At 54.2% G+C, this 26,517-nt stretch overlaps 1 protein-coding gene across 1 annotated transcript in view; it reads left to right on the top strand.

The window, feature by feature from the left end:
- megf8 (multiple EGF-like-domains 8) overlaps positions 1-26,517 on the top strand; it is a 93,079-nt gene that overhangs the window by 1,732 nt on the left and 64,830 nt on the right. Inside the window, exons 2-8 of the mRNA XM_086002419.1 lie at positions 681-844; positions 1,095-1,286; positions 20,834-21,034; positions 21,228-21,458; positions 21,551-21,669; positions 22,834-22,965; positions 24,941-25,054. Coding sequence (XP_085858545.1) covers positions 785-844; positions 1,095-1,286; positions 20,834-21,034; positions 21,228-21,458; positions 21,551-21,669; positions 22,834-22,965; positions 24,941-25,054 — 1,049 coding nt within the window. The 5' untranslated portion in view covers positions 681-784. The remainder of the gene's footprint in view (positions 1-680; positions 845-1,094; positions 1,287-20,833; positions 21,035-21,227; positions 21,459-21,550; positions 21,670-22,833; positions 22,966-24,940; positions 25,055-26,517) is intronic.

Here is a 26,517-nt window from a genome sequence, read left to right as displayed (position 1 = left end):
ACCATCGAGGGACACGCAGATACATATAACACACATACGAATTAGGAGCAGGAGTAGGCCCCTCGAGCCTGCTCCGCCGTTCAATAAGATCATGGCTGATCCGATGACTCCACATTCCCGCCTACCCCCGATAACCTTTCACCCCCTTGCTTACCAAGAATCTAGCCACCTCTGCCTTAAAAGTATTCAAAGATACTGCTTCCACCGCCCTCTGAGGAAGAGAGTTCCAAAGATTCACGACCCTCTGAGAAAAAATGTCTCCTCATCTCTGTCTTAAATGGGCGACCCCTTATTTTTAAACCGTGACCCCTAGTTCTAGATTCTCCCACAAGAGGAAACATCCTCTCCGCATCCAGCCTGTCCAGACCCCTCAGGATCTTATATGTTTCAATCAAGTCACCTCTTACTCTAAACTCCAGCGGAGTATGACGCTCTGCCGCAGCCCCGTTATCCCACTGCTTCTCACGCTGCCGACCAAAGGAGGTGGCCGTGCTGGGCATGCGAGGGCGTCGTACTGGTCGGGGATCTCTTCATAGAGCAGCGAGCCAGTGACCAAACTGGTCTGGGATCCCATGAGACGGTGAAGGGTGCCGGGGATTCAATGGGCAGCTCTCTCGGAGCCTGATGATTTGTCTGATTGGGGCCTCTCTCTCTCTCTCTCTCTCTCTTTCCCTTTGTAGATCAGGTGAAGTGTCAGGTGGAGCCGGTGTCGGGGATCTACGGTTGGTGGGGCTCGGAGACCACTTTCATCACCTCGCTGGGACAGTGTCAAAGGTTGAACTTCATGCCTGGCCTCCACCTGGTGACGTACATGCAGCCGCGGAACAGCTCTCAGCCAGACAAGGTGAGCACTGCGGACAACCCGATTTCCCCTGCTCGCTCGCAACTTCTCCCCATCCATCGGTCACACTGATCCTCCCACTCCCTCGCTCTCTCTCCCGCTCACTTCTCTCTCTCTATCCATCGGTTACACTGACGCCCTCTCCGCCCCCGCCCCCCCCCCCCCCGTCCCTCGTGCGCTCTTCCCTCGCCCGCGCTCTCCCCTCGCGCGCTCTATCCAGTGCATACACTGACCCTCCCTCTCCTCTCCATAGGTTGAGATTAACACCAGCCCGTCGTATATCCAGAACCCGAGTACGGAGCTGGATGTGGTGATGGTGTATCAGGGCTTCATTCACCCTCTCTTCGACTCTCCTGCCCCTTCAGACAATGTCGTGGTTAAGGTGCAGTTGCAGCGTTTGTACGTTGTGGCAAAGATCAGTCGCACGGCCAACAGCTTGGAGATGGTAAGCGAGAGACTCTCAACATTCAGCCCAGAATCGTAAGGGAGGTGTCGGGGTTGGGGGTGGGGATCCAGGGTGCGAGGGGGATGGTCCGGGGTGTGTCGAGAGGAGGGTCCGGGGTGTGAGGAGGAGAGTGGGGGTGGGGGGGGGGGGGGGGAGAGTGGGGTCGGGGGGTGTGAGGGGGGAGAGTGGGGTCGGGGGGAGGAGAGTGGGGTCGGGGGGGTGTGAGGGGGGAGAGTGGGGTTGGGGGGTGTGAGGGGGGAGAGTGGGGGTCGGGGTGGTGAGGGGGGAGAGTGGGGTTGGGGGGTGTGAGGGGGGAGAGTGGGGTCGGGGGGGTGAGGGGGGAGAGTGGGGTCGGGGGGTGAGGGGGGTGAGGGGGGAGAGGGGTCGGGGGTGTGTGGGGGGAGTGTGGGGTCGGGGGTGGGAGTGTGGGGTCGGGGGTGTGTGAGGGGGGAGAGTGGGGTCGGGGGGGTGAGGGGGGAGAGTGGGGTCGGGGGGTGTGAGGGGGGAGAGTGGGGTCGGGGGGTGTGAGGGGGGGAGAGTGGGGTCGGGGGGTGTGAGGGGGGAGAGTGGGGTCGGGGGGGAGAGTGGGGTCGGGGGGTAGTGAGGGGGGAGAGTGGGGTCGGGGGGTGTGAGGGGGGAGAGTGGGGTCGGGGGGTGTGAGGGGGGAGGGTGGGGTCGGGGGGTGTGAGGGGGGAGAGTGGGGTCGGGGGGGTGTGAGGGGGGGGAGAGTGGGGTCGGGGGGTGTGAGGGGGGAGAGTGGGGTCGGGGGGGTGTGAGGGGGGAGAGTGGGGTCGGGGGGTGTGAGGGGGGAGAGTGGGGTCGGGGGGGTGTGAGGGGGGAGAGTGGGGTCGGGGGGTGTGAGGGGGGAGAGTGGGGTCGGGGGGTGTGAGGGGGGAGAGTGGGTTCGGGGGGTGTGAGGGGGGAGAGTGGGGTCGGGGGGGTGTGAGGGGGGAGAGTGGGGTCGGGGGGTGTGAGGGGGGAGAGTGGGGTCGGGGGGTGTGAGGGGGGAGAGTGGGGTCGGGGGGTGTGAGGGGGGGAGAGTGGGGTCGGGGGAGAGTGGGGTCGGGGGTGTGAGGGGGGAGTGTGGGGTCGGGGGTGGGAGTGTGGGGTCGGGGGTGTGTGAGGGGGGAGAGTGGGGTCGGGGGGTGTGAGGGGGGAGAGTGGGGTCGGGGGGTGTGAGGGGAGAGTGGGGGTCGGGGGTGTGAGGGGGGAGAGTGGGGTCGGGGGTGTGGAGGGGGGAGAGTGGGGTCGGGGGGAGAGTGGGGTCGGGGGGTGTGAGGGGGGTGAATGGGTCGGGGGGTGTGAGGGGAGAGTGGGGTGAGGGGGGAGAGTGGGGTCGGGGGTGTGAGGGGGGAGTGTGGGGTCGGGGGGGTGGGAGTGTGGGGTCGGGGGTGTGTGAGGGGGGGAGAGTGGGGTCGGGGGGTGTGAGGGGGGAGAGTGGGGGAAAAAAAGGTTCATTTCAAGTTTAAAAAGGTTTTTAAAGTTAAATTTAGTTCTAGTTAAGTTAGTTTAGTTTGTTTGGTTAAGGTTAAGTTAAGTTAGTTTAGTCGAGATTAAGTAAGGAAGGAAAAGACCACCAAAGAGAACACCAAAGGAAAAAAAAACAGAGGAAATTAGAAAAAAAAAAAGCCAAAGAAAAAAAAGAAATAAGGGGAAAAAAAATATACAAACCAAAGAAACAGCGGCCGCACGGGGCCACAGCAGCAGCAGAAGCGAGGTGACTCGGCCGCATCCTAGGGAACCGAGGCGCGAAGGCCGCATGGAGACACAGCGGCAGCCGGAGCGAGGAGACTCGGGGAGGCCGCTTCGGGAAACGAGGCGAATCGGGGAGGCCGCACGGAGACGCAGCGGCAGCTGGAACGAGGTGACTCGGGGAGCCCAAGCGGCGAACGAGACACGGCTCCGATCGGCGGCCGCAGTCCAGCACCCGAGCGACGGCCGCAGTCCAGCACCCGAGCGACGACCGCAGTCCAGCACCCGAACGGCGAACGAGGCACAGCCCGAGCGGCGGCTGGGCTAGAAAGCCCGGGAAAGGCCCGAGGAGCCAGGCCCAGAGACCTCTGAGGAGAAGGGGATCAACCAGAAGGCTTCCAGAAGCAAACCAAGACTGTGAGTACAGGGCCCAGGGAGGGAGACTGAAGCCAGGGAAAGGCCCGAGGAGCCAGGCCGAGACAGAGGCACAGAGACCTCTGAGGGGGAGGGGAACAGCCCGAAGGCACCGGGAAACAGCGGCTCTCAGACCCAGACCTGAGAAGGGTGAACCCAGAAGCCGAGGCCCAGGGACCACGGGGTCGGAGAGGGGACCGGGAAAGTTCGCGAACAGGGAGAGGGAAACACCAAACCCGGGGCCCCAGAAAAGCTTATTCTAAGATCAACAATACTTTACCAAAAATGAGCGAATCAGAAGATCCACAACAGCCCCGCTTCCAGATTCCCCCCAACACCGCAAAAAAAGCTATAAAAGCGATCAAGCATGAGCAGATGAGAGAAAAACCAGAAACACTTTTTGCTGACTGTTACAACAATGGGACAAAAAGTAACCTCATTTTCTACTCAGATCAGCCAGTGGCTTGGATCACAGCAATAAAATCACACTATACCAATGTTAAGCTAGAAAATACCGCAAATGGGCATAATGAAAATTAACACACCAGGAGACAGTTCAACTACGACGGTCAACGCGTACAATACCGGAACAATATTAGTGCAAGGCAACCTCGACAAATTTGCAACGGCCTTCAGGACACTGAAAAAATTAACTAAGGGGGAAAGGAACAGCCCCAGAGTGGCCCGCGCTCCCCCCAACATTGACAACTTACCAGGAGAAAATCTGCCTGGTCAGGAGGTGAACGAGCCACACCGTTCAAACCAGACACTAACCCCGGGGAACCACAGCCACACGATACAACTGACAAACCCCAGCATAACTACCAGGGAGGAAGCCACACATAGTCCCCCCTACCATTCCCAGCTCACCAAGAGAAGAGCAGCATAGCCAGGAAGTGAGTGAGCCCTCCAGGGCCGACCAGCCTAGCCAGGAAGTGAGTGAGCCTTCCAGGGGCCGACCAGACACATACCCCGGGATCACACAGCCAGATACAACCAAAAGATAAATTTAATCAATTAGAGATAGAGATGGTTTAAACTTAGAGAGGACTTCCTCAAAATGAATGACGATCAAAATCAGGAGAGGGAGAGACACAAGAGAGAGCTGAAGCTACTTGAGAACCAGGTGAATCTACTTAGGAATCAGGTGAAAGAGCTGCAGGAAAAAGAAGAGAGCCATAGAGGAGAGATAACACCATTAGACCAGCAACCAGAGGCTAGAGATAAGACAAGACAGAGCCGGACGGAACGGCTGCACTCCCACACGGAACAAAAGCAACAGACACACAATACAAGGGGTGCCACACAGACCGACCAGCATACTGATTCGCAATCTTCCCCCCACCACCGTGGAACCACAAGCGGGCCGCTCACAAGAGGTACGCACACACCAGACACCCCAGCCCAGCACACACACTATGAGTCCAAGCGAAAGCCACCAGACAGTAAACACAAACAAGGCTGACGTCGTAATACTCATAGACTCAAATGGGAAATTTCTATGGGAGAAAAAGCTATTCCCTAGAAGTAAAGTAGAAAAGATCTGGTGCCCAACAACAAACAGAGCCATGGGATGGCTGACCAAAGCCAGATTAGGCTCCCCCCAACACATAATAATACACACGGGCACAAATGACCTAAAGACCCAACAGAAAGAAGTAGCAACATCGCTCAGAGCAATGATTAGGAAAGCAAGCAGTACATTTCCAAACACTAGAATCACTGTTTCCACAATATTGCCGAGAACAGACTTCAACAACAACACAATTCATGAGATAAATGCCAGCATAGCAAGAGACTGCGAATCAAACCACAACGTACACCTGGCCCGACACCCCACCCTCGATGAGGAATGTCTTTACGACCACGTCCACATCCAAAGGCAAAGAATATCGATCTTTGCTAAAGCCCTGAAGGACGTCGCTTTTAACCGGGTCCATACCCAGACTCCAAGAGGACCCCCCCCGACCACCAGAGATCAGCGGGGGTACATATCAGGAACACTACAAGGACCACCAACACACCAACCGAGACCAGAGAGGATCCCCATGCAAAACAACAATATCAGACCTGCACCACTCCTGTCCCACAGGGGAATAGGACTGCTCCCAGCCAGACAGAGGGAGAGATGCACAGGACGTACGCAATACCTCAGACAGAAACAATCCATTAAGAGACAATAAGCAGATGTGCAGCAGCATCTACTTCCGCCTTATGGATCAAGGACTAATTAATAGAAAGAACTGTAACCAAATTGTATTAACTTTTGTAGACAACTGATGTGATCTTTTTTTTCCCACACTTAGACACGACAAACACGTACCACTCTTTAACCTATCATAGTAAAAGATCAAACTTAACATGAAATCCTTATATATTTCGACCTGGAATATCCAAGGTCTACGCTCTTCACTGCGAGAAGTGAAAAGTAGGACCCCAGAGTTCATAGATGAAACTAAAGACCTAGATATTATAATTTTACAGGAAACTTGGTATAAAGGAAAAGGACACACTGGCTGTCCCCAAGGGTACACTGAGCTGGTGGTCCCCTCCAATAAATTACCAAGTGTAACCCAAGGCAGAGACTCCGGAGGCATACTGATCTGGTTTAAAACAGAACTTAAGAATTACATCAAATTTATAAAAAAGGGAGAAAACCATATGTGGCTCAAACTTGAGAGGGGAGATTATCTCAAACACCCAAGATGTTTACATTTGCGCACTTTATATCCCTCCAATCGATTCCCCGTACTTTAAAGAGGACACCTTCTCCAACATGGAGGGGGAAATTATCCAATACCAGGCCCAGGGGAACGTGTTGATCTGTGGGGACCTCAATTCAAGAACGGGCGAAGAACCAGACTTCACCAATAATCAGGGAAACAATTACGTTTTCGGGAATAACCACTTTGACATCCCTTCCCTTCCATACAGGCATAACTGCGACAAGCAGTCAAATACCAATGGAAAACAGCTACTACAGCTCTGTCGAAACCTGGGTCTGTACATTGTCAATGGTAGGTTCATAGGAGACCTCCTAGGAAGATCGACCTATTGCTCACCTCTTGGCTGCAGCACAGTAGACTATATGATTACAGACTTAGACCCATCCTCTTTCAGAGCATTCACAGTCAAACCACAAACAACACTGTCAGATCACAGTCAAATTACTATGTTCCTCAAAAAGACAGAAACAACCAACACAGAAACACAACCCAGTAAACTGTACAACACCAAAAAATCGTACAGATGGGCCAAAAATGACACGGAAAAATACCAGAAAACAATTAGCAATGCATCAACTCAAGCTCTCTTAGACACCTTTCTGGATAACATATACACTCACAATAAAGAAGGCGTAAACCGGGCAGTTATTAAACTAAACAATATTTTTGATAATTTGGCAACAAATGCAAACTTGAAAGCTCGCAAGAACAAACCCAAAACAAAAAACTATGAAAAATGGTTTGACCGAGATTGCCATAACATGAGGAAAAAACTTAGAAAAATATCAAACCAAAAACACAGACATCCAGAAAACGAGGAATTACGCCTTACTTATTGTCAGACACTAACACAATACAGAAACACACTCAGAACCAAAAAAGAGCAATATATTAAGAATACACTCAGCTCCATGGAGGAATCCATTGATTCCAATTGTTTCTGGGAAAACTTGAAAACACTACACAAAAAACAACACGACGATTTGGCCATTCAAAATGGGGACACATGGGTAAACCACTTTGAAAAATTATACCAGAAAAACACACTAAGACCAGAGCAACACCAAATATGCAAAAAACTGGAAAAGCTAGAAATGGCCATAAAAGATAACCAAAACCCGCTGGACGCCATAATAACAGAAAAAGAACTTCTTGAAAAAATCAAGGACCTGCGACCAGGGAAAGCCTGCGGGGCAGACGGCATACTAAACGAGATGATTAAACACACAGACAACAAAAAGAAACTGGCTATCCTAAAACTCTTCAACTTGGTTCTGAGTGTCGGTTATTTCCCTGATATCTGGAACAAAGGACTCATAACGCCCATATACAAAAGTGGGGACAAAATCGACCCAAACAACTATTGAGGCATCTGTGTAAACAGTAACCTGGGGAAGGTATTCTGTAGCATCATAAACAAAAGACTTATAAACTTCCTTGAGGAGCACAATGTCTTGAGTAAAAGCCAAATTGGATTCCTGCCAAACTATAGAACATCCGATCATATCTTCACCCCTACAGACCCTAATTGACAAACACGTTCACCATAACAAAAGCAAAATCTACGCATGCTTTGTAGATTTCCAGAAGGCTTTCGACTCCATCTGGCATGACGGTTTATTCCTGAAACTTATCGAAAGCGGGGTAGGAGGGAAAACATATGATGTAATTAAATCAATGTATACAAACAACAAATGTGCAGTTAAAATTGGAGACAAACAAACAAAATACTTCCCACAGGGGCGGGGGGTGACGCAGGGCTCGCCAATCTCACCGACACTCTTTAATATTTACATAAATGGATTGGCAAAACTACTTGAACAATCTACAGCACCCGGCCTCACCCTATATGAATCCAAGGTTAAATTCCTCCTCTATGCAGACGACCTGGTTCTGCTGTCACCAACTAAAGAGGGTCTACAGCAGAACCTGGACCTGCTGGAGTCGTACTGCCAGACTTGGGCCCTGACAATAAATCCCCAAAAAACCAAAGTCCTTGTGTTCCAGCAAAGATCCAAACATCAGGGACCCAAAATAAATTTCACAGTAGGAACAACCAAAATTGAACAAACCACTAACTACACATACTTGGGCTTAAAAATCAGTTCTACGGGAAACTTCAAACTGGCTGTGAATGAACTGAAAGAGAAAGCAAGAAGGGCTTTCTATGCCATCAAAAAATCAATCCAAATAGAAATCCCAATTAGCATTTGGCTCAAAATTTTCAAATCAGTAATTGAACCAATTGCACTCTATGGCAGTGAGGTATGGGGACCGCTAACTCAACAAGAATTCGCAAAATGGGACAAACACCCAACTGAGATCCTACATGCAGAATTCTGTAAAAGTATCCTCCGGACTCAAAGGAAAACAGTAAACAATGCATGCAGGGCGGAACTAGGCCAATATCCATTAATAATCACTATCCAAAAAAGAGCCACCAAATTTTGGAATCACCTACAAATGAGCAACCCCCAATGCTATCACTACGACGCCCTGAAATGCCAAGAGCTGACCATAAAGAAGAATACCCTCAGTCAACTAGTCCTGGGACTCAGTGAAGTAACTACTAACAATACTAACAATAACCAGTCCCAGGACAGTGACAGGGTAACACAAAGAATTCGACCCAACACAATCGTCGCTGCAGAAACAACAAAAACCCAAAGCAAACTCAATTGCTACTTGGCCCAAAACAGACAATACAACATAGCTGATTACCTGACCATGGTAAAGGATAACAAACGGAGAAGAACCTTGACAAGGTACAGACTTAGCGAACATAGCCTAGCGATCGAAAAAGGCAGACACAGGCAGACCAGGCTGCCCAGAGAAGACAGGATATACGCTCACTGCAGTCAGGGAGTAGTGGAGACAGAGATGCACTTCCTCACAGCCTGTGGAAAATATCAGGACATCAGGGAGAATTTCTACCAAAAATTCTCACAAATAAGCCCTGAATTCAGAAATCTGAATGACAACCAAAAACTCCCATTCCTACTGGGAGAGGAGAGAAGCTGTGTAACACTGGCGGCACACTATGTTACAGCTTGCCATGAACAGAGGGACAACCAGTAAACTAAGAAATGAATATATATAAACAATGCGAATGTATATTTATACACTCAGGGATATACCTGTTTATACACTATGAATAGAACTGCGTTTATGTGCTCAACCATAAATGTATTTTGATGCTTTGGCAACATAAGATGTAACTTATCATGCCAATAAAGCGATTTGAATTGAATTGAAATTGAATTCAGAGAGAGAGAGGGGGGAAGGAGAGAGAGAGAGGGGGGAGGGAGAGAGAGAGGGGGGAGGGAGAGAGAGAGAGGGGGGAGGGTGCGAGAGAGGGGGGAGGGAGAGAGAGAGAGGGGGGAGGGTGCGAGAGAGAGGGGAGGGAGAGAGAGGGAGGGAGAGAGAGAGAGGGGGGAGGGAGAGAGAGAGAGAGGGGGGAGGGAGCGAGAGAGAGGGGAGGGAGAGAGAGGGAGGGAGAGAGAGAGAGGGGGGAGGGAGAGAGAGAGAGGGGGGAGGGAGCGAGAGAGAGAGGGGGAGGGAGCGAGAGAGAGGTGGGGAGGGAGCGAGAGAGAGGGGGGAGGGAGAGAGAGGGGGGGAGGGAGAGAGAGAGAGGGGAGAGAGAGAGAGGGGGGAGGGAGAGAGAGAGAGAGCGAGGGGGGAGGGAGAGAGAGAGGGGGGAGGGAGAGAGAGAGAGAGCGAGGGGGGAGGGAGAGAGAGAGGGGGAGGGAGCGAGAGAGAGGGGGAGGGAGCGAGAGAGAGGGGGGAGGGAGAGAGAGAGGGGGGAGGGAGAGAGAGAGAGGAGGGAGCGAGAGAGAGGGGGGAGGGAGCGAGAGAGAGGGGGGAGAGAGAGAGAGGGGGGAGAGAGAGAGAGAGGGGGGAGAGAGAGAGAGCGAGGGGGGAGGGAGAGGGAGGGAGAGAGAGAGAGGGGGAGGGAGAGAGGGGGAGGGAGAGAGAGAGAGGGGGGAGGGAGAGAGAGAGAGAGAGGGGGGAGGGAGCGAGAGAGAGGGGGGGAGGGAGAGAGAGAGGGGGGAGGGAGAGAGAGAGAGAGGGGGGAGGGAGAGAGAGAGAGAGGAGGGAGAGAGAGAGAGAGGGGGGAGGGGAGAGAGAGGGGGAGGGAGAGAGGGGGGGAGGGAGAGAGAGAGAGAGGGGGAGGGAGAGAGAGAGAGGGGGGAGGGAGAGAGAGAGAGAGAGGGGGGAGGGAGAGAGAGAGAGAGGGGGGAGGGAGAGAGAGAGAGAGGGGGGAGGGAGAGAGGGGGGAGGGAGAGAGAGAGAGAGAGGGGGGAGGGAGAGAGAGAGAGAGGGGGGAGGGAGAGAGAGAGAGAGGGGGGAGGGAGAGAGAGAGAGAGAGGGGGGAGGGAGAGAGAGAGAGAGGGGGGAGGGAGAGAGAGAGAGGGGGAGGGAGAGAGAGAGAGAGGGGGGAGAGGGAGAGAGAGAGAGGGGGAGGGAGAGAGAGAGAGAGGGGGGAGGGAGAGAGAGAGAGAGGGGGGAGGGAGAGAGAGAGAGAGGGGGGAGGGAGAGAGAGAGAGAGGGGGGAGAGAGAGAGAGAGGGGGGAGGGAGAGAGAGAGAGAGAGGGGGGAGGGAGAGAGAGAGAGAGGGGGGGAGAGAGAGAGAGAGGGGGGGGGAGGGAGAGAGAGGGGGGAGGGAGAGAGAGGGGGGAGGGAGAGAGAGAGAGAGGGGGGAGGGAGAGAGAGAGAGGGGGGAGGGAGAGAGGGCCAGACAGCCAGACAGAGTGAATACACATGCTGAAGATGGGCTGCTGAATTTTTAGTGTTTTTAGTGTTTAAAGTGGGGAAAAAAAAGGTTCATTTCAAGTTTAAAAAGGTTTTAAAGTTAAATTTAGTTCTAGTTAAGTTAGTTTAGTTTGTTTAGTTAAGTTTAAGTTTAGTTTAGTCTAGATTAAGTAAGGAAGGAAAAGACCACCAAAGAGACCACCAAAGGAAAAAAAACCAGAGGAAATTAGGAAAAAAAAGCCAAAGAAAAAAAAGAAATAAGGGAAAAAAATAAGGGAAAAAAAAAATATACAAACCAAAGAACAGCGGCCGCACGGGGCCACAGCAGCAGCAGAAGCGAGGTGACTCGGCCGCATCGGGAACCGAGGCGCGAAGGCCGCACGGAGACGCAGCGGCAGCCGGAGCGAGGAGACTTGGGGAGGCCGCTGCGGGAAACGAGGCGAATCGGGGAGGCCGCACGGAGACGCAGCGGCAGCCGGAACGAGGTGACTCGGGGAGCCCGAGCGGCGAACGAGACACGGCCCGATCGGCGGCCGCAGTCCAGCACCCGAGCGACGACCGCAGTCCAGCACCCGAGCGACGACCGCAGTCCAGCACCCGAGCGACGACTGCAGTCCAGCACCCGAGCGACGGCCGCAGTCCAGCACCCGAGCGACGACCGCAGTCCAGCACCCGAACGGCGAACGAGGCACAGCCCGAGCGGCGGCTGGGCTAGAAAGCCCGGGAAAGGCCCGAGGAGCCAGGCCCAGAGACCTCTGAGGAGAAGGGGATCAACCAGAAGGCTTCCAGAAGCAAACCAAGACTGTGAGTACAGGGCCCAGGGAGGGAGACTGAAGCCAGGGAAAGGCCCGAGGAGCCAGGCTGAGACAGAGGCACAGAGACCTCTGAGGGGGAGGGGAACAGCCCGAAGGCACCGGGAAACAGCGGCTCACAGACCCAGACCTGAGAAGGGTGAACCCAGAAGCCGAGGCCCAGGGACCACGGGGTCGGAGAGGGGGACCGGGAAAGTTCGCGAACAGGGAGAGGGAAACACCAAACCCGGGGCCCAGAAAAGCTTATTCTAAGATCAACAATACTTTACCAAAAATGAGCGAATCAGAAGGTCCACAACAGCCCCGCTTCCAGATTCCCCCAACACCGCAAAAAAAGCTATAAAAGCGATCAAGCATGAGCAGATGAGAGAAAAACCAGAAACACTTTTTGCTGACTGTTACAACAATGGGACAAAAAGTAACCTCATTTTCTACTCAGATCAGCCAGTGGCTTGGATCACAGCAATAAAATCACACTATACCAATGTTAAGCTAGAAAATACCGCAAATGGGTCCATAATGAAAATTAACACACCAGGAGACAGTTCAACTACGACGGTCAACGCGTACAATACCGGAACAATATTAGTGCAAGGCAACCTCGACAAATTTGCAACGGCCTTCAGGACACTGAAAAAATTAACTAAGGGGGGAAGGAACAGCCCCAGAGTGGCCCGCGCTCCCCCCAACATTGACAACTTACCAGGAGAAAATCTGCCTGGTCAGGAGGTGAACGAGCCACACAGTTCAAACCAGACACTAACCCCGGGGAACCACAGCCACACGATACAACTGACAAACCCCAGCATAACTACCAGGGAGGAAGCCACACATAGTCCCCCTACCATTCCCAGCTCACCAAGAGAAGAGCAGCATAGCCAGGAAGTGAGTGAGCCCTCCAGGGCCGACCAGCCTAGCCAGGAAGTGAGTGAGCCTTCCAGGGCCGACCAGACACATACCCCGGGATCACACAGCCAGATACAACCAAAAGATAAATTTAATCAATTAGAGATAGAGATGGTTAAACTTAGAGAGGACTTCCTCAAAATGAATGACGATCAAAATCAGGAGAGGGAGAGACACAAGAGAGAGCTGAAGCTACTTGAGAACCAGGTGAATCTACTTAGGAATCAGGTGAAAGAGCTGCAGGAAAAAGAAGAGAGCCATAGAGGAGAGATAACACCATTAGACCAGCAACCAGAGGCTAGAGATAAGACAAGACAGAGCCGGACGGAACGGCTGCACTCCCACACGGAACAAAAGCAACAGACACACAATACAAGGGGTGCCACACAGACCGACCAGCATACTGATTCGCAATCTTCCCCCCACCACCGTGGAACCACAAGCGGGCCGCTCACAAGAGGTACGCACACACCAGACACCCCAGCCCAGCACACACACTATGAGTCCAAGCGAAAGCCACCAGACAGTAAACACAAACAAGGCTGACGTCGTAATACTCATAGACTCAAATGGGAAATTTCTATGGGAGAAAAAGCTATTCCCTAGAAGTAAAGTAGAAAAGATCTGGTGCCCAACAACAAACAGAGCCATGGGATGGCTGACCAAAGCCAGATTAGGCTCCCCCCAACACATAATAATACACACGGGCACAAATGACCTAAAGACCCAACAGAAAGAAGTAGCAACATCGCTCAGAGCAATGATTAGGAAAGCAAGCAGTACATTTCCAAACACTAGAATCACTGTTTCCACAATATTGCCGAGAACAGACTTCAACAACAACACAATTCATGAGATAAATGCCAGCATAGCAAGAGACTGCGAATCAAACCACAACGTACACCTGGCCCGACACCCCACCCTCGATGAGGAATGTCTTTACGACCACGTCCACATCCAAAGGCAAAGAATATCGATCTTTGCTAAAGCCCTGAAGGACGTCGCTTTTAACCGGGTCCATACCCAGACTCCAAGAGGACCCCCCCCCGACCACCAGAGATCAGCGGGGTACATATCAGGAACACTACAAGGACCACCAACACACCAACCGAGACCAGAGAGGATCCCCATGCAAAACAACAATATCAGACCTGCACCACTCCTGTCCCACAGGGGAATAGGACTGCTCCCAGCCAGACAGAGGGAGAGATGCACAGGACGTACGCAATACCTCAGACAGAAACAATCCATTAAGAGACAATAAGCAGATGTGCAGCAGCATCTACTTCCGCCTTATGGATCAAGGACTAATTAATAGAAAGAACTGTAACCAAATTGTATTAACTTTTGTAGACAACTGATGTGATCTTTTTTTTCCCACACTTAGACACGACAAACACGTACCACTCTTTAACCTATCATAGTAAAAGATCAAACTTAACATGAAATCCTTATATATTTCGACCTGGAATATCCAAGGTCTACGCTCTTCACTGCGAGAAGTGAAAAGTAGGACCCCAGAGTTCATAGATGAAACTAAAGACCTAGATATTATAATTTTACAGGAAACTTGGTATAAAGGAAAAGGACACACTGGCTGTCCCCAAGGGTACACTGAGCTGGTGGTCCCCTCCAATAAATTACCAAGTGTAACCCAAGGCAGAGACTCCGGAGGCATACTGATCTGGTTTAAAACAGAACTTAAGAATTACATCAAATTTATAAAAAAGGGAGAAAACCATATGTGGCTCAAACTTGAGAGGGAGATTATCTCAAACACCCAAGATGTTTACATTTGCGCACTTTATATCCCTCCAATCGATTCCCCGTACTTTAAAGAGGACACCTTCTCCAACATGGAGGGGGAAATTATCCAATACCAGGCCCAGGGGAACGTGTTGATCTGTGGGGACCTCAATTCAAGAACGGGCGAAGAACCAGACTTCACCAATAATCAGGGAAACAATTACGTTTTCGGGAATAACCACTTTGACATCCCTTCCCTTCCATACAGGCATAACTGCGACAAGCAGTCAAATACCAATGGAAAACAGCTACTACAGCTCTGTCGAAACCTGGGTCTGTACATTGTCAATGGTAGGTTCATAGGAGACCTCCTAGGAAGATCGACCTATTGCTCACCTCTTGGCTGCAGCACAGTAGACTATATGATTACAGACTTAGACCCATCCTCTTTCAGAGCATTCACAGTCAAACCACAAACAACACTGTCAGATCACAGTCAAATTACTATGTTCCTCAAAAAGACAGAAACAAACAACATAGAAACACAACCCAGTAAACTGTACAACACCAAAAAATCGTACAGATGGGCCAAAAACGACACGGAAAAATACCAGAAAACAATTAGCAATGCATCAACTCAAGCTCTCTTAGACACCTTTCTGGATAACATATACACTCACAATAAAGAAGGCGTAAACCGGGCAGTTAGTAAACTAAACAATATTTTTGATAATTTGGCAACAAATGCAAACTTGAAAGCTCGCAAGAACAAACCCAAAACAAAAAACTATGAAAAATGGTTTGACCGAGATTGCCATAACATGAGGAAAAAACTTAGAAAAATATCAAACCAAAAACACAGACATCCAGAAAACGAGGAACTACGCCTTACTTATTGTCAGACACTAACACAATACAGAAACACACTCAGAACCAAAAAAGAGCAATATATTAAGAATACACTCAGCTCCATGGAGGAATCCATTGATTCCAATTGTTTCTGGGAAAACTTGAAAACACTACACAAAAAACAACACGACGATTTGGCCATTCAAAATGGGGACACATGGGTAAACCACTTTGAAAAATTATACCAGAAAAACACACTAAGACCAGAGCAACACCAAATATGCAAAAAACTGGAAAAGCTAGAAATGGCCATAAAAGATAACCAAAACCCGCTGGACGCCATAATAACAGAAAAAGAACTTCTTGAAAAACTCAAGGACCTGCGACCAGGAAAAGCCTGCGGGACAGATGGCATACTAAACGAGATGATTAAACACACAGACAACAAAAAGAAACTGGCTATCCTAAAACTCTTCAACTTGGTTCTGAGTGTCGGTTATTTCCCTGATATCTGGAACAAAGGACTCATAACGCCCATATACAAAAGTGGGGACAAAATCGACCCAAACAACTATAGAGGCATCTGTGTAAACAGTAACCTGGGGAAGGTATTCTGTAGCATCATAAACAAAAGACTTATAAACTTCCTTGAGGAGCACAATGTCTTGAGTAAAAGCCAAATTGGATTCCTGCCAAACTATAGAACATCCGATCATATCTTCACCCTACAGACCCTAATTGACAAACACGTTCACCATAACAAAAGCAAAATCTACGCATGCTTTGTAGATTTCCAGAAGGCTTTCGACTCCATCTGGCATAACGGTTTATTCCTGAAACTTATCGAAAGTGGGGTAGGAGGGAAAACATATGATGTAATTAAATCAGTGTATACAAACAACAAATGTGCAGTTAAAATTGGAGACAAACAAACAAAATACTTCCCACAGGGGCGGGGGTGACGCAGGGCTCGCCAATCTCACCGACACTCTTTAATATTTACATAAATGGATTGGCAAAACTACTTGAACAATCTACAGCACCCGGCCTCACCCTATATGAATCCAAGGTTAAATTCCTCCTCTATGCAGACGACCTGGTTCTGCTGTCACCTACTAAAGAGGGGCTACAGCAAAACCTGGACCTGCTGGAGTCGTACTGCCAGACTTGGGCCCTGACAATAAATCCCCAAAAAACCAAAGTCCTTGTGTTCCAGCAAAGACCCAAACATCAGGGACCCAAAATAAATTTCACAGTAGGAACAACCAAAATTGAACAAACCACTCACTACACATACTTGGGCTTAAAAATCAGTTCTACGGGAAACTTCAAACTGGCTGTGAATGAACTGAAAGAGAAAGCAAGAAGGGCTTTCTATGCCATCAAAAAATCAATCCAAATAGAAATCCCAATTAGCATTTGGCTCAAAATTTTCAAATCAGTAATTGAACCAATTGCACTCTATGGCAGTGAGGTATGGGGACCGCTAACTCAACAAGAATTTGCAAAATGGGACAAACACCCAATTGAGATCCTATATGCAGAATTCTGTAAAAGTATCCTCCGGACTCAAAGGAAAACAGTAAACAATGCATGCAGGGCGGAACTAGGCCAATATCCATTAATAATCACTATCCAAAAAAGAGCCACCAAATTTTGGAATCACCTACAAATGAGCAATCCCCAATGCTATCACTACGACGCCCTGAAATGCCAAGAGCTGACCATAAAGAAGAATACCCTCAGTCAACTAGTCCTGGGACTCAGTGAAGTAACTACTAACAATACTAACAATAACCAGCCCCAGGACAGTGACAGGGTAACACAAAGAATTCGACCCAACACAATCGTCGCTAAGCAAAAGGAAAAATATCTGACATATTGGGCAGAAACAACAAAAACCCAAAGCAAACTCAATTGCTACTTGGCCCTAAACAGACAATACAACATAGCTGATTACCTGACCATGGTAAAGGATAACAAACTGAGAAGAACCTTGACAAGGTACAGACTTAGCGAACATAGCCTAGCGATCGAAAAAGGCAGACACAGGCAGACCAGGCTGCCAAGAGAGGACAGGATATGCTCTCACTGCAGTCAGGGAGTGGTGGAGACAGAGATGCACTTCCTCACAGCTTGTGGAAAATATCAGGGCATCAGGGAGAATTTCTACCAAAAATTCTCACAAATATGCCCTGATTTCAGAAATCTGAATGAAAACCAAAAACTCCCATTCCGACTGGGAGAGGAGAGAAGCTGTATAACACTGGCGGCACACTATGTTACAGCTTGCCATGAACAGAGGGACAACCAGTAAACTAAGAAAAGAATATATATAAACAATGCGAATGTATATTTATACACTCAGGGATATACCTGTTTATACACTGTATGAATAGAACTGCGTTTATGTGCTAAACCATAAATGTATTTTGATGCTTTGGCAACATAAGATGTACCTTATCATGCCAATAAAGCGATGTGAATTGTGAATTGTGTGAGGGGGGAGAGTGGAGTCGGGGGGTGTGAGGGGGGAGAGTGGGGTCGGGGGTGGGTGAGGGGGGAGAGTGGGGTCGGGGGGTGTGAGGGGGGAGAGTGGGGTCGGGGTGTGTGAGGGGGGAGAGTGGGGTCGGGGGGTGTGAGGGGGGAGAGTGGGGTCGGGGGGTGTGAGGGGGGAGAGTGGGGTCGGGGGGGTGTGAGGGGGGAGAGTGGGGTCGGGGGGAGAGTGGGGTCGGGGGGAGAGTGGGGTCGGGGGGTGTGAGGGGGGAGAGTGGGGTCGGGGGGTGTGAGGGGGGAGAGTGGGGTCGGGGGTGTGATGGGGGAGTGGGGTCGGCGGGGGGTGAGTGGGGTCGGGGGGGTGTGAGGGGGGAGAGTGGGGTCGGGGGGTGTGAGGGGGGAGAGTGGGGTCGGGGAGTGTGAGGGGGGAGAGTGGGGTCGGGGAGTGTGAGGGGGGAGAGTGGGGTCGGGGGGTGTGAGGGGGGAGAGTGGGGTCGGGGGGTGTGAGGGGGAGAGGGGGGAGAGTGGGGTCGGGGGGTGTGAGGGGGGAGAGTGGGGTCGGGGGGTGTGAGGGGTCGGGGGGGAGAGTGGGGTCGGGGGGGTGTGAGGGGGGAGAGTGGGGTCGGGGGGTGTGAGGGGGGAGAGTGGGGTCGGGGGGGTGTGAGGGGGGAGAGTGGGGTCGGGGGGGTGTGAGGGGGGAGAGTGGGGTCGGGGGGTGTGAGGGGGGAGAGTGGGGTCGGGGGGTGTGAGTGGGGTCGGGGGGTGTGAGGGGGGAGAGTGGGGTCGGGGGGTGTGAGGGGGGAGAGTGGGGTCGGGGGGTGTGAGGGGGGAGAGTGGGGTCGGGTGGTGTGAGGGGGGAGAGTGGGGTCGGGGGGGGGTGAGGGGGAGAGTGGGGTCGGGGGGGTGTGAGGGGGGAGAGTGGGGTCGGGGGGGTGTGGGGGGAGAGTGGGGTCGGGGGGTGTGAGGGGGGAGAGTGGGGTCGGGGGGTGTGGGGGGAGAGTGGGGTCAGGGGGTGTGAGGGGGGAGAGTGGGGTCAGGGGGTGTGAGGGGGGAGAGTGGGGTCGGGGGGTGTGAGGGGGGAGAGTGGGGTCGGGGGGTGTGAGGGGGGAGAGTGGTGTCGGTGGGTGTGAGAGGGGAGAGTGGGGAGAGGGGTCGGGGGAAGAGTGGGGAGAGGGGTCGGGGGGTGTGAGGGGGGGAGAGTGGGGTCGGGGGGTGTGAGGGGGAGAGTGGGGTCGGGGGCTGTGAGGGGGGAGAGTGGGGTCGGGGGGTGTAAGGGGGTAGAGGGTGTGAGGGGGGAGAGGGGGGTCGGGGGGTGTGAGGGGGGAGAGTGGGGTCGGGGGGGAGAGTGGGGTCGGGGGGTGTGAGGGGGGAGAGTGGGGTCGGGGGGTGTGAGGGGGGAGAGTGGGGTCGGGGGGTGTGAGGGGGGAGAGTGGGGTCGGGGGGTGTGAGGGGGGAGAGTGGGGTCGGGGGGTGTGAGGGGGGAGAGTGGGGTCGGGGGGTGTGTGGGGGGAGAGTGGGGTCGGGGGGTGTGAGGGGGGAGAGTGGGGTCGGGGGGTGTGAGGGGGGAGAGTGGGGTCGGGGGGTGTGAGGGGGGAGAGTGGGGTCGGGGGGTGTGCGGGGGGAGAGTGGGGTCGGGGGGTGTGAGGGGGGAGAGGGGGGTGTGAGGGGGGTCGGGGGGTGTGAGGGGTGTGAGGGGGGAGAGTGGGGTCGGGGGGTGTGAGGGGGGAGAGTGGGGTCGGGGGGTGTGAGGGGGGAGAGTGGGGTCGGGGGGTGTGAGGGGGGAGAGTGGGGTCGGGGGGTGTGAGGGGGGAGAGGGGGGAGAGTGGGGTCGGGGGGTGTGAGGGGGGAGAGTGGGGTCGGGGGGTGTGAGGGGGGAGAGTGGGGTCGGGGGGTGTGAGGGGGGAGAGTGGGGTCGGGGGGTGTGACGGGGGAGAGTGAGGTCGGGGGGTGTGAGGGGGGAGAGTGAGGTTGGGGGGTGTGAGGGCGGAGAGTGGGGTCGGGGGGTGTGAGGGGGGAGAGTGGGGTCGGGGGGTGTGAGGGGGAGTGGGGTCGGGGGGTGTGAGGGGGGGGAGTGGGGTCGGGGGGTGTGAGGGGGGAGAGTGGGGTCGGGGGGTGTGAGGGGGGAGAGTGGGGTCGGGGGGTGTGAGGGGGGAGAGTGGGGTCGGGGGGTGTGAGGGGGGAGAGTGGGGTCGGGAGGGGGGAGAGTGGGGTCGGGGGGTGTGAGGGGGGAGAGTGGGGTCGGGGGGTGTGAGGGGGGAGAGTGGGGTCGGGGGGTGTGAGGGGGGAGTGTGGGGTCGGGGGGTGTGAGGGGGGAGAGTGGGGTCGGGGGGGTGATGGGGGAGAGTGGGGTCGGGGGATGTGAGGGAGGAGAGGGGTCGGGGGGTGTGGGGGGGGCAGAGTGGGGTCGGGGGGTGTGAGGGGGGAGAGTGGGGTCGGGGGGTGTTAGGGGGGAGAGTGGGGTCGGGGGGGAGAGTGGGGTCGGGGGATGTGCGGGAGGAGAGTGGGGTCGAGGGGAGAGTGGGGTCGGGGGGGAGAGTGGGTCGGGGGGTGTGATGGGGGAGAGTGGGGTCGGGGGGTGTGAGGGGGGAGAGTGGGTTCGGGGGGGGCAGTGGGGTCGGGGGGAGAGTGGGGTCGGGGGGGAGAGTGGGGTCGGGGGGAGAGTGGGGTCGGGGGTGTGGGGGGGGAGAGTGGGGTCGGGGGATGTGAGGGAGGAGAGTGGGGTCGGGGGTGTGAGGGGGGAGAGTGGGGTCGGGGGGGAGAGTGGGGTCGGGGGGAGAGTGGGGTCGGGGGTGTGAGGGGGGAGAGTGGGGTCGGGGGATGTGCGGGAGGAGAGTGGGGTCGGGGGTGTGAGGGGGGAGAGTGGGGTCGGGGGGGAGAGTGGGTCGGGGGGTGTGATGGGGGAGAGTGGGGTCGGGGTGTGTGAGGGGGGAGAGTGGGGTCGGGGGGGGAGTGGGGTCGGGGGGGAGAGTGGGGTCGGGGGGAGAGTGGGGTCGGGGGGGAGAGTGGGGTCGGGGGGAGAGTGGGGTCGGGGGTGTGAGGGGGGAGAGTGGGGTCGGGGGATGTGAGGGAGGAGAGTGGGGTCGGGGGTGTGAGGGGGGAGAGTGGGGTCGGAGCTGGCCATGTAACGTCTCCGTGTGCTGTTTCCTGTGGGCAGGAGGAGGTCGGACACTGGGCTGGTCAGCCCGAAAAGGAGATTCGACTGCTGCAGCGAAACAGCGGGGACCGGCTCTTCCCGACCCTGGAGCGTGGGAACAAGTACACCATCTGGCTGGAGGGCTCGCTGAATAACACCGGCAACGGGCAGACCAGCGAGATGACGCTGACTTGGGAACGGCCCAACATTGTCGACCAATCAGTGAGTGCTGAATTACTGCTGGCATTCCCGGCCACAGAGCAGCCTTGGCAATTACTGTCGGCATTCCCGGCCATAGTGTGTCTGCGAGCCGCGTGTTTTTGTGCTGCCTGTTTGCGACTCTGTTTATAGAACTGCCTCTGATTGTTCCAGCTTTTCACCTGTAAAACTGTGAATTCCTTGTTATTTCTTTCAGGCAATCTCCTTCCACTTCCTGGAGCCGTTCCGATCAGAGGACTGCGATTCCTACCACTCCTGCCTCGCCTGCCTCACTGACCAGGGCTGCGGCTGGTGCGCCAACACCAGCACTTGCCACCAGCGGACGTCGGGTATGGACAGCCAGTGTGGGAGGGGCTTGCACCTCGTCTTGTCGCCTGGCAACTGTGCGTTGTGCAGCGAGTACACAGACTGCCATTTGTGCAGCATGGTGAGGCTCCGACTGAGTGTCGCCCGCGCGCGCCACTGCGCAAGCCTCCGAGCACCAGCAGCCGGCTCACTTTGTTCTTGTCCCCTTTCCAGGACCCGTACTGCGAGTGGCAGGTGAAGGTCAACAGGAAGGAAGATTTCCATTGCAACCGGCGAGGGAGGTCGTCCAGTGGCATCCGTTCCCCAGCCAGCTGCTCCAAGCCCTGCCACCAGTGAGCAGCGGTGCTGGAAACACGGCACAGATAATGAGGCTGGGGGTGAAGGGTCGTGTTGCAGGGCGGGGGCGAAGGGTCCTATCACAGGTCGAGGTGGAAGGTCGGGTTGCAGGCCGGGGGCGAAGGGTCGGGTTGCAGGCCGGGGGTGAAGGGTCGGGTTGCAGGCCGGGGGCGAAGGGTCGGGTTGCAGGCCGGGGGCGAAGGGTCGGGTTGCAGGCCGGGGGCGAAGGGTCGGTTTGCAGGCCGGGGGCGAAGGGTCGGGTTGCAGGCCGGGGGCGAAGGGTCGGGTTGCAGGCCGGGGGCGCAGGGCCGGGTTGCAGGCCAGGGGCGCAGGGTCGGGTTGCAGGCCGGGGGCGGAAGGTCATGTCCCAGGGCTGGGGCGAAAGGTCGCATGGCAGGGCGGGGGTGAAGTGTTGCGTTGCAGGCCAGGGGTGGAGTCGAGTTGCAGGACGGTGGGGGGGAGAGGGAGGGTCAGGTTGCAGGCCGGGGGTAGAGGGTCAGTTTGCAGGGCGGGGAGGTGGGGTGGAGGGAGGGTCAGGTTGCAGGGCGGGGAGGTGGGGTGGAGGGAGGGTCAGGTTGCTGGCCGGGGGTGAAGGGTCGGGTTGCAGGGCGGGGAGGTGGGGTGGAGGGAGGGTCAGGTTGCTGGCCGGGGGTGAAGGGTCGGGTTGCAGGGCGGGGAGGTGGGGTGGAGGGAGGGTCAGGTTGCTGGCCGGGGGTGAAGGGTCGGGTTGCAGGGCGGGGAGGTGGGGTGGAGGGAGGGTCAGGTTGCAGGCTGGGGGTGAAGGGTCCTGTCGCAGGCCGGGGTGGAAGATCGTGTCCCAGGGCTGGGGCTGAAAGGTCGCGTGGCAGGCCGGGGTTGAAGTGTTGTGTTACAGGCTGGGGGTGAAGAATAGAGCTGCGGGGGGGAGGTGAAGGGTCGGGCTGCAGGCTGGGGGTGAATAGTCACGTCTTGGGCCGGGAGGTGAAGGGTCGCGTTACAGGGCCGGGAGGTGAAGGGTCGCGTTACAGGGCCGGGTGCCAGTCCCAGTGCTGCTGCAGAGTTGGGTGTAAGTGTACGTGGGCTTAGTATTGTCTTGGTTCCTGCTCCTCCGCTGCCCCCTCATATTGCTGTGAGTCGCTTGTCCTGCTGCATTGGTGACAGAGCTGTGTTTGTGTTGACAGGCAGTCGACGTGTCGAGAATGCCTGAACAATTCCAGCCAGTGTGCCTGGTGTCAGTCCACACACACCTGCTTCCTCTTCACCTCGTACCTCGCCAAATATCCGTCCGGGGAGTGTCGGGACTGGTACGACAGGTAAAGCCCCTCACTCTGACGCTCTCTGCAGTCTCTGCCCGATAGCCTCTCGCCCCTCGCATCATTGCACTGACTCTGCTCTGCACCCTCTCCAGGACTATAACATCCTTCCTAAAGCAAGGTGTCCACAAATGGACCCGAACTAGTGGTTTGTACAGGGTTAGCATCACCTCTGTCCATCAGTACACCAAACCCCTGTTTATAAAACCTGGGATCCCAGCTGCTTTTTTACAGCTTTATCAACCAAACCTCCCACTTTCAATGATCCGTGGATCTAGTTCCCCACACCACTGCTACTCCAAAAGAGTCACCATTTCGGGATTTTTTTTTCTTCCTCCCAATAAATCTCACCTTTTCACCGTTAATCACCTTCCCTATTTTTGTGCTGTCTGCAAATGTTGAGATTGTGCCCCCTATACCCAAGTTCAGATCATTTCTATATATTGAGAAGAGCAGTAGTCCCAACACTGACCCCTGGGGGACACCGCTCTGTGCACCCCTTCAACCTGAAAAACATCCATGAACCACTGCTCTCTCTGTCACTGTCCTTTAACTAACTCCCTACCCATGCTTCCACACTGCCGTTAGCACCAGCCTCAATTTTATCAACCAATATAAGATAGTTACTAATAAATCCAATAGGGAATTCAGGAGAAACTTCTTTACCCAGAGAGTGGTGAGAATTTGGAAATTGCTACCACAGGGAATAGTTGAGGCGACTAACATACACTCTGTAATGGGGTGTGTCCCAGTGGGGAGAGTGTACACTCTGTACATGGGGTGTGTCCCAGTGGGGAGACAGTGTACACTCTGTACATGGGGTGTGTCCCAGTGGGAGACAGTGTACACTCTGTACATGGGGTGTGTCCCAGCGGGGAGACAGTGTACACTCTGTACATGGGGTGTGTCCCAGTGGGGAGACAGTGTACACTCTGTAATGGGGTGTGTCCCAGTGGAGAGACAGTGTACACTCTGTACATGGGGTGTGTCCCAGTGGGGAGACAGTGTACACTCTGTACATGGGGTGTGTCCCAGTGGAGGGACAGTGTACACTCTGTACATGGAGTGTGCCCCAGTGGGGAGACAGTGTACACTCTGTACATGGGGTGTGTCCCAGTGGGGAGACAGTGTACACTCGGTACATGGAGTGTGCCCCAGTGGGGAGACAGTGTACACTCTGTACATGGGGTGTGTCCCAGCGGGGAGAGTGTACACTCTGTAATGGGGTGTGTCCCAGTGGAGAGACAGTGTACACTCTGTACATGGGGTGTGTCCCAGTGGGGAGACAGTGTACACTCTGTACATGGGGTGTGTCCCAGTGGAGGGACAGTGTACACTCTGTACATGGAGTGTGTCCCAGCGGGGAGAGTGTACACTCTGTAATGGGGTGTGTCCCAGTGGAGAGACACTGTTCACTCTGTACATGGGGTGTGTCCCAGCGGGGAGAGTGTACACTCTGTAATGGGGTGTGTCCCAGTGGAGAGACACTGTTCACTCTGTACATGGGGTGTGTCCCAGCGGGGAGAGTGTACACTCTGTACATGGGGTGTGTCCCAGTGGAGAGACAGTGTCCACTCTGTACATGGAGTGTGTCCCAGCGGGGAGAGTGTACACTCTGTACATGGGGTGTGTCCCAGCGGGGAGAGTGTACACTCTGTACATGGGGTGTGTCCCAGCGGGGAGAGTGTACACTCTGTACATGGGGTGTGTCCCAGTGGGGAGACAGTGTACACTCTGTACATGCGGTGTGTCCCAGTGGAGAGACAGTGTACACTCTGTACATGGGGTGTGTCCCAGCAGGGAGAGTGTACACTCTGTACATGGGGTGTGCCCCAGTGGAGAGACAGTGTACACTCTGTACATGGGGTGTGCCCCAGTGGAGAGACAGTGTACACTCTGTACATGCTGCAGTGGCTCTGGTGATGGCTGAATCATTTTAAGCATGTTACTGTATTAACCGGTGTCCTATTTCCAGCATTCACTCGGCGAGCCAGTGTATGGATTGCTCGCGTTTCCTGACTTGCAAAGACTGTCTGCAAAACTTCGAGTGTGGATGGTGTGGGAACTCCGACAATCCCACCATCGGCAGGTAACGGTCGGGGGTCCAACACTGGGTGGCTCGGTGGATCAGTGAGGGGCTGGATACATGTCTGTGTGATTTGCCGTGTCTGGTGTCTGCCTGCGTATGTCTGTATGATTAGCGGTGTCTGATGGTTATGTCTGAATGATTAGCAGAATCTGGTGTCTATCTGGTGCCCATCTGATGCGTGTCTGTGATTAGCGGTGTCTAGTGTCTGTCTGATGCATGTCTGTGTGATTAGTGGTGTCTGTGATTAGCGGTGTCTCGTGTCTGTCTGATGCATGTCTGTGATTAGTGGTGTCTGATGCGTGTCTGATTAGCGGTGTCTGGTGTCTGTCTGATGCGTGTCTGTGATTTGCGGTGTCTCGTGTCTGTCTGATGCATGTCTGTGATTAGCGGTGTCTGAGGTATGTCTGATTGGTGGCTGGTGTCTGTCTGATACGTGTCTGTGGAATTAGCGTTGTATGGTGTCTGATGTATGTCTGTAATTAGCGATGTCTGGTGTCTGTAATTAGTGGTGTCTGGTGTCTGATGTATGTCTGTGTGATTAGCGGTGTCTAGTGCCCAGCTGATGCGCGTGCTTGTGTGATTAGCGGTGTCTGGTGCCCTTGTCTGCATGATTATCAGTGTCTGGTGTGGGTGTCTGGGTGATTAGCAGTGTCTAGTGTCTGTCTGACGCGTGTCTGTGTGATTAGCGGTGTCTGGTGTCTGTATGATGTATGCCTGTGTGATTAGCAGTGTCTGGTGTCTGTCTGATGTATGTCTGTGTGATTAGCGGTGTCTGTCTGATGTATGTCTGTGATTAGCGGTGTCTGATGTATGTCTGTGTGATTAGCGGTGTCTGTCTGATGTATGTCTGTGTGATTAGCGCTGTCTGGTGTCTGTCTGATGTATGCCTGTGTGATTAGCGGTGTCTGTCTGATGTATGCCTGTGTGATTAGCGCTGTCTGGTGTCTGTCTGATGTATGCCTGTGTGATTAGCGGTGTCTGGTGTATGCTTGTGTGATTAGTGCTGCCTGGTGGCTGTGTGATTAGCGCTGTCTGGTGTCTGATGTATGCCTGTGTGATTAGCGCTGTCTGGTGTCTGTCTGATGTATGCCTGTGTGATTAGCGCTGTCTGGTGTCTGTCTGATGTAAGCCTGTGTGATTAGCGGTGTCTGGTGTATGCTTGTGTGATTAGCGCTGTCTGGTGTCTGTCTGATGTATGCCTGTGTGATTAGCGCTGTCTGGTGTCTGTCTGATGTATGCCTGTGTGATTAGCGCTGTCTGGTGTCTGTCTGATGTAAGCCTGTGTGATTAGCGGTGTCTGGTGTATGCTTGTGTGATTAGCGCTGTCTGGTGGCTGTGTGATTAGCGGTATCTGGTGTCTCTGATGTATGCCTGTGTGATTAGCGCTGTCTGGTGTCTGTCTGATGTCTGTCTGATGTATGCCTGTGTGATTAGTGGTGTCTGTCTGATGTAAGCCTGTGTGA

The sequence above is a fragment of the Somniosus microcephalus genome, chromosome 12 (genome assembly GCF_052327205.1).
Source record: "Somniosus microcephalus isolate GS21.2 chromosome 12, FLI_Smic_1.0, whole genome shotgun sequence".
NCBI classification, from domain to species: domain Eukaryota; kingdom Metazoa; phylum Chordata; class Chondrichthyes; order Squaliformes; family Somniosidae; genus Somniosus; species Somniosus microcephalus.
The sequence above is the reverse complement of the archived record's forward strand: the minus strand, read 5'-3'. Positions and strand labels throughout refer to the sequence as shown.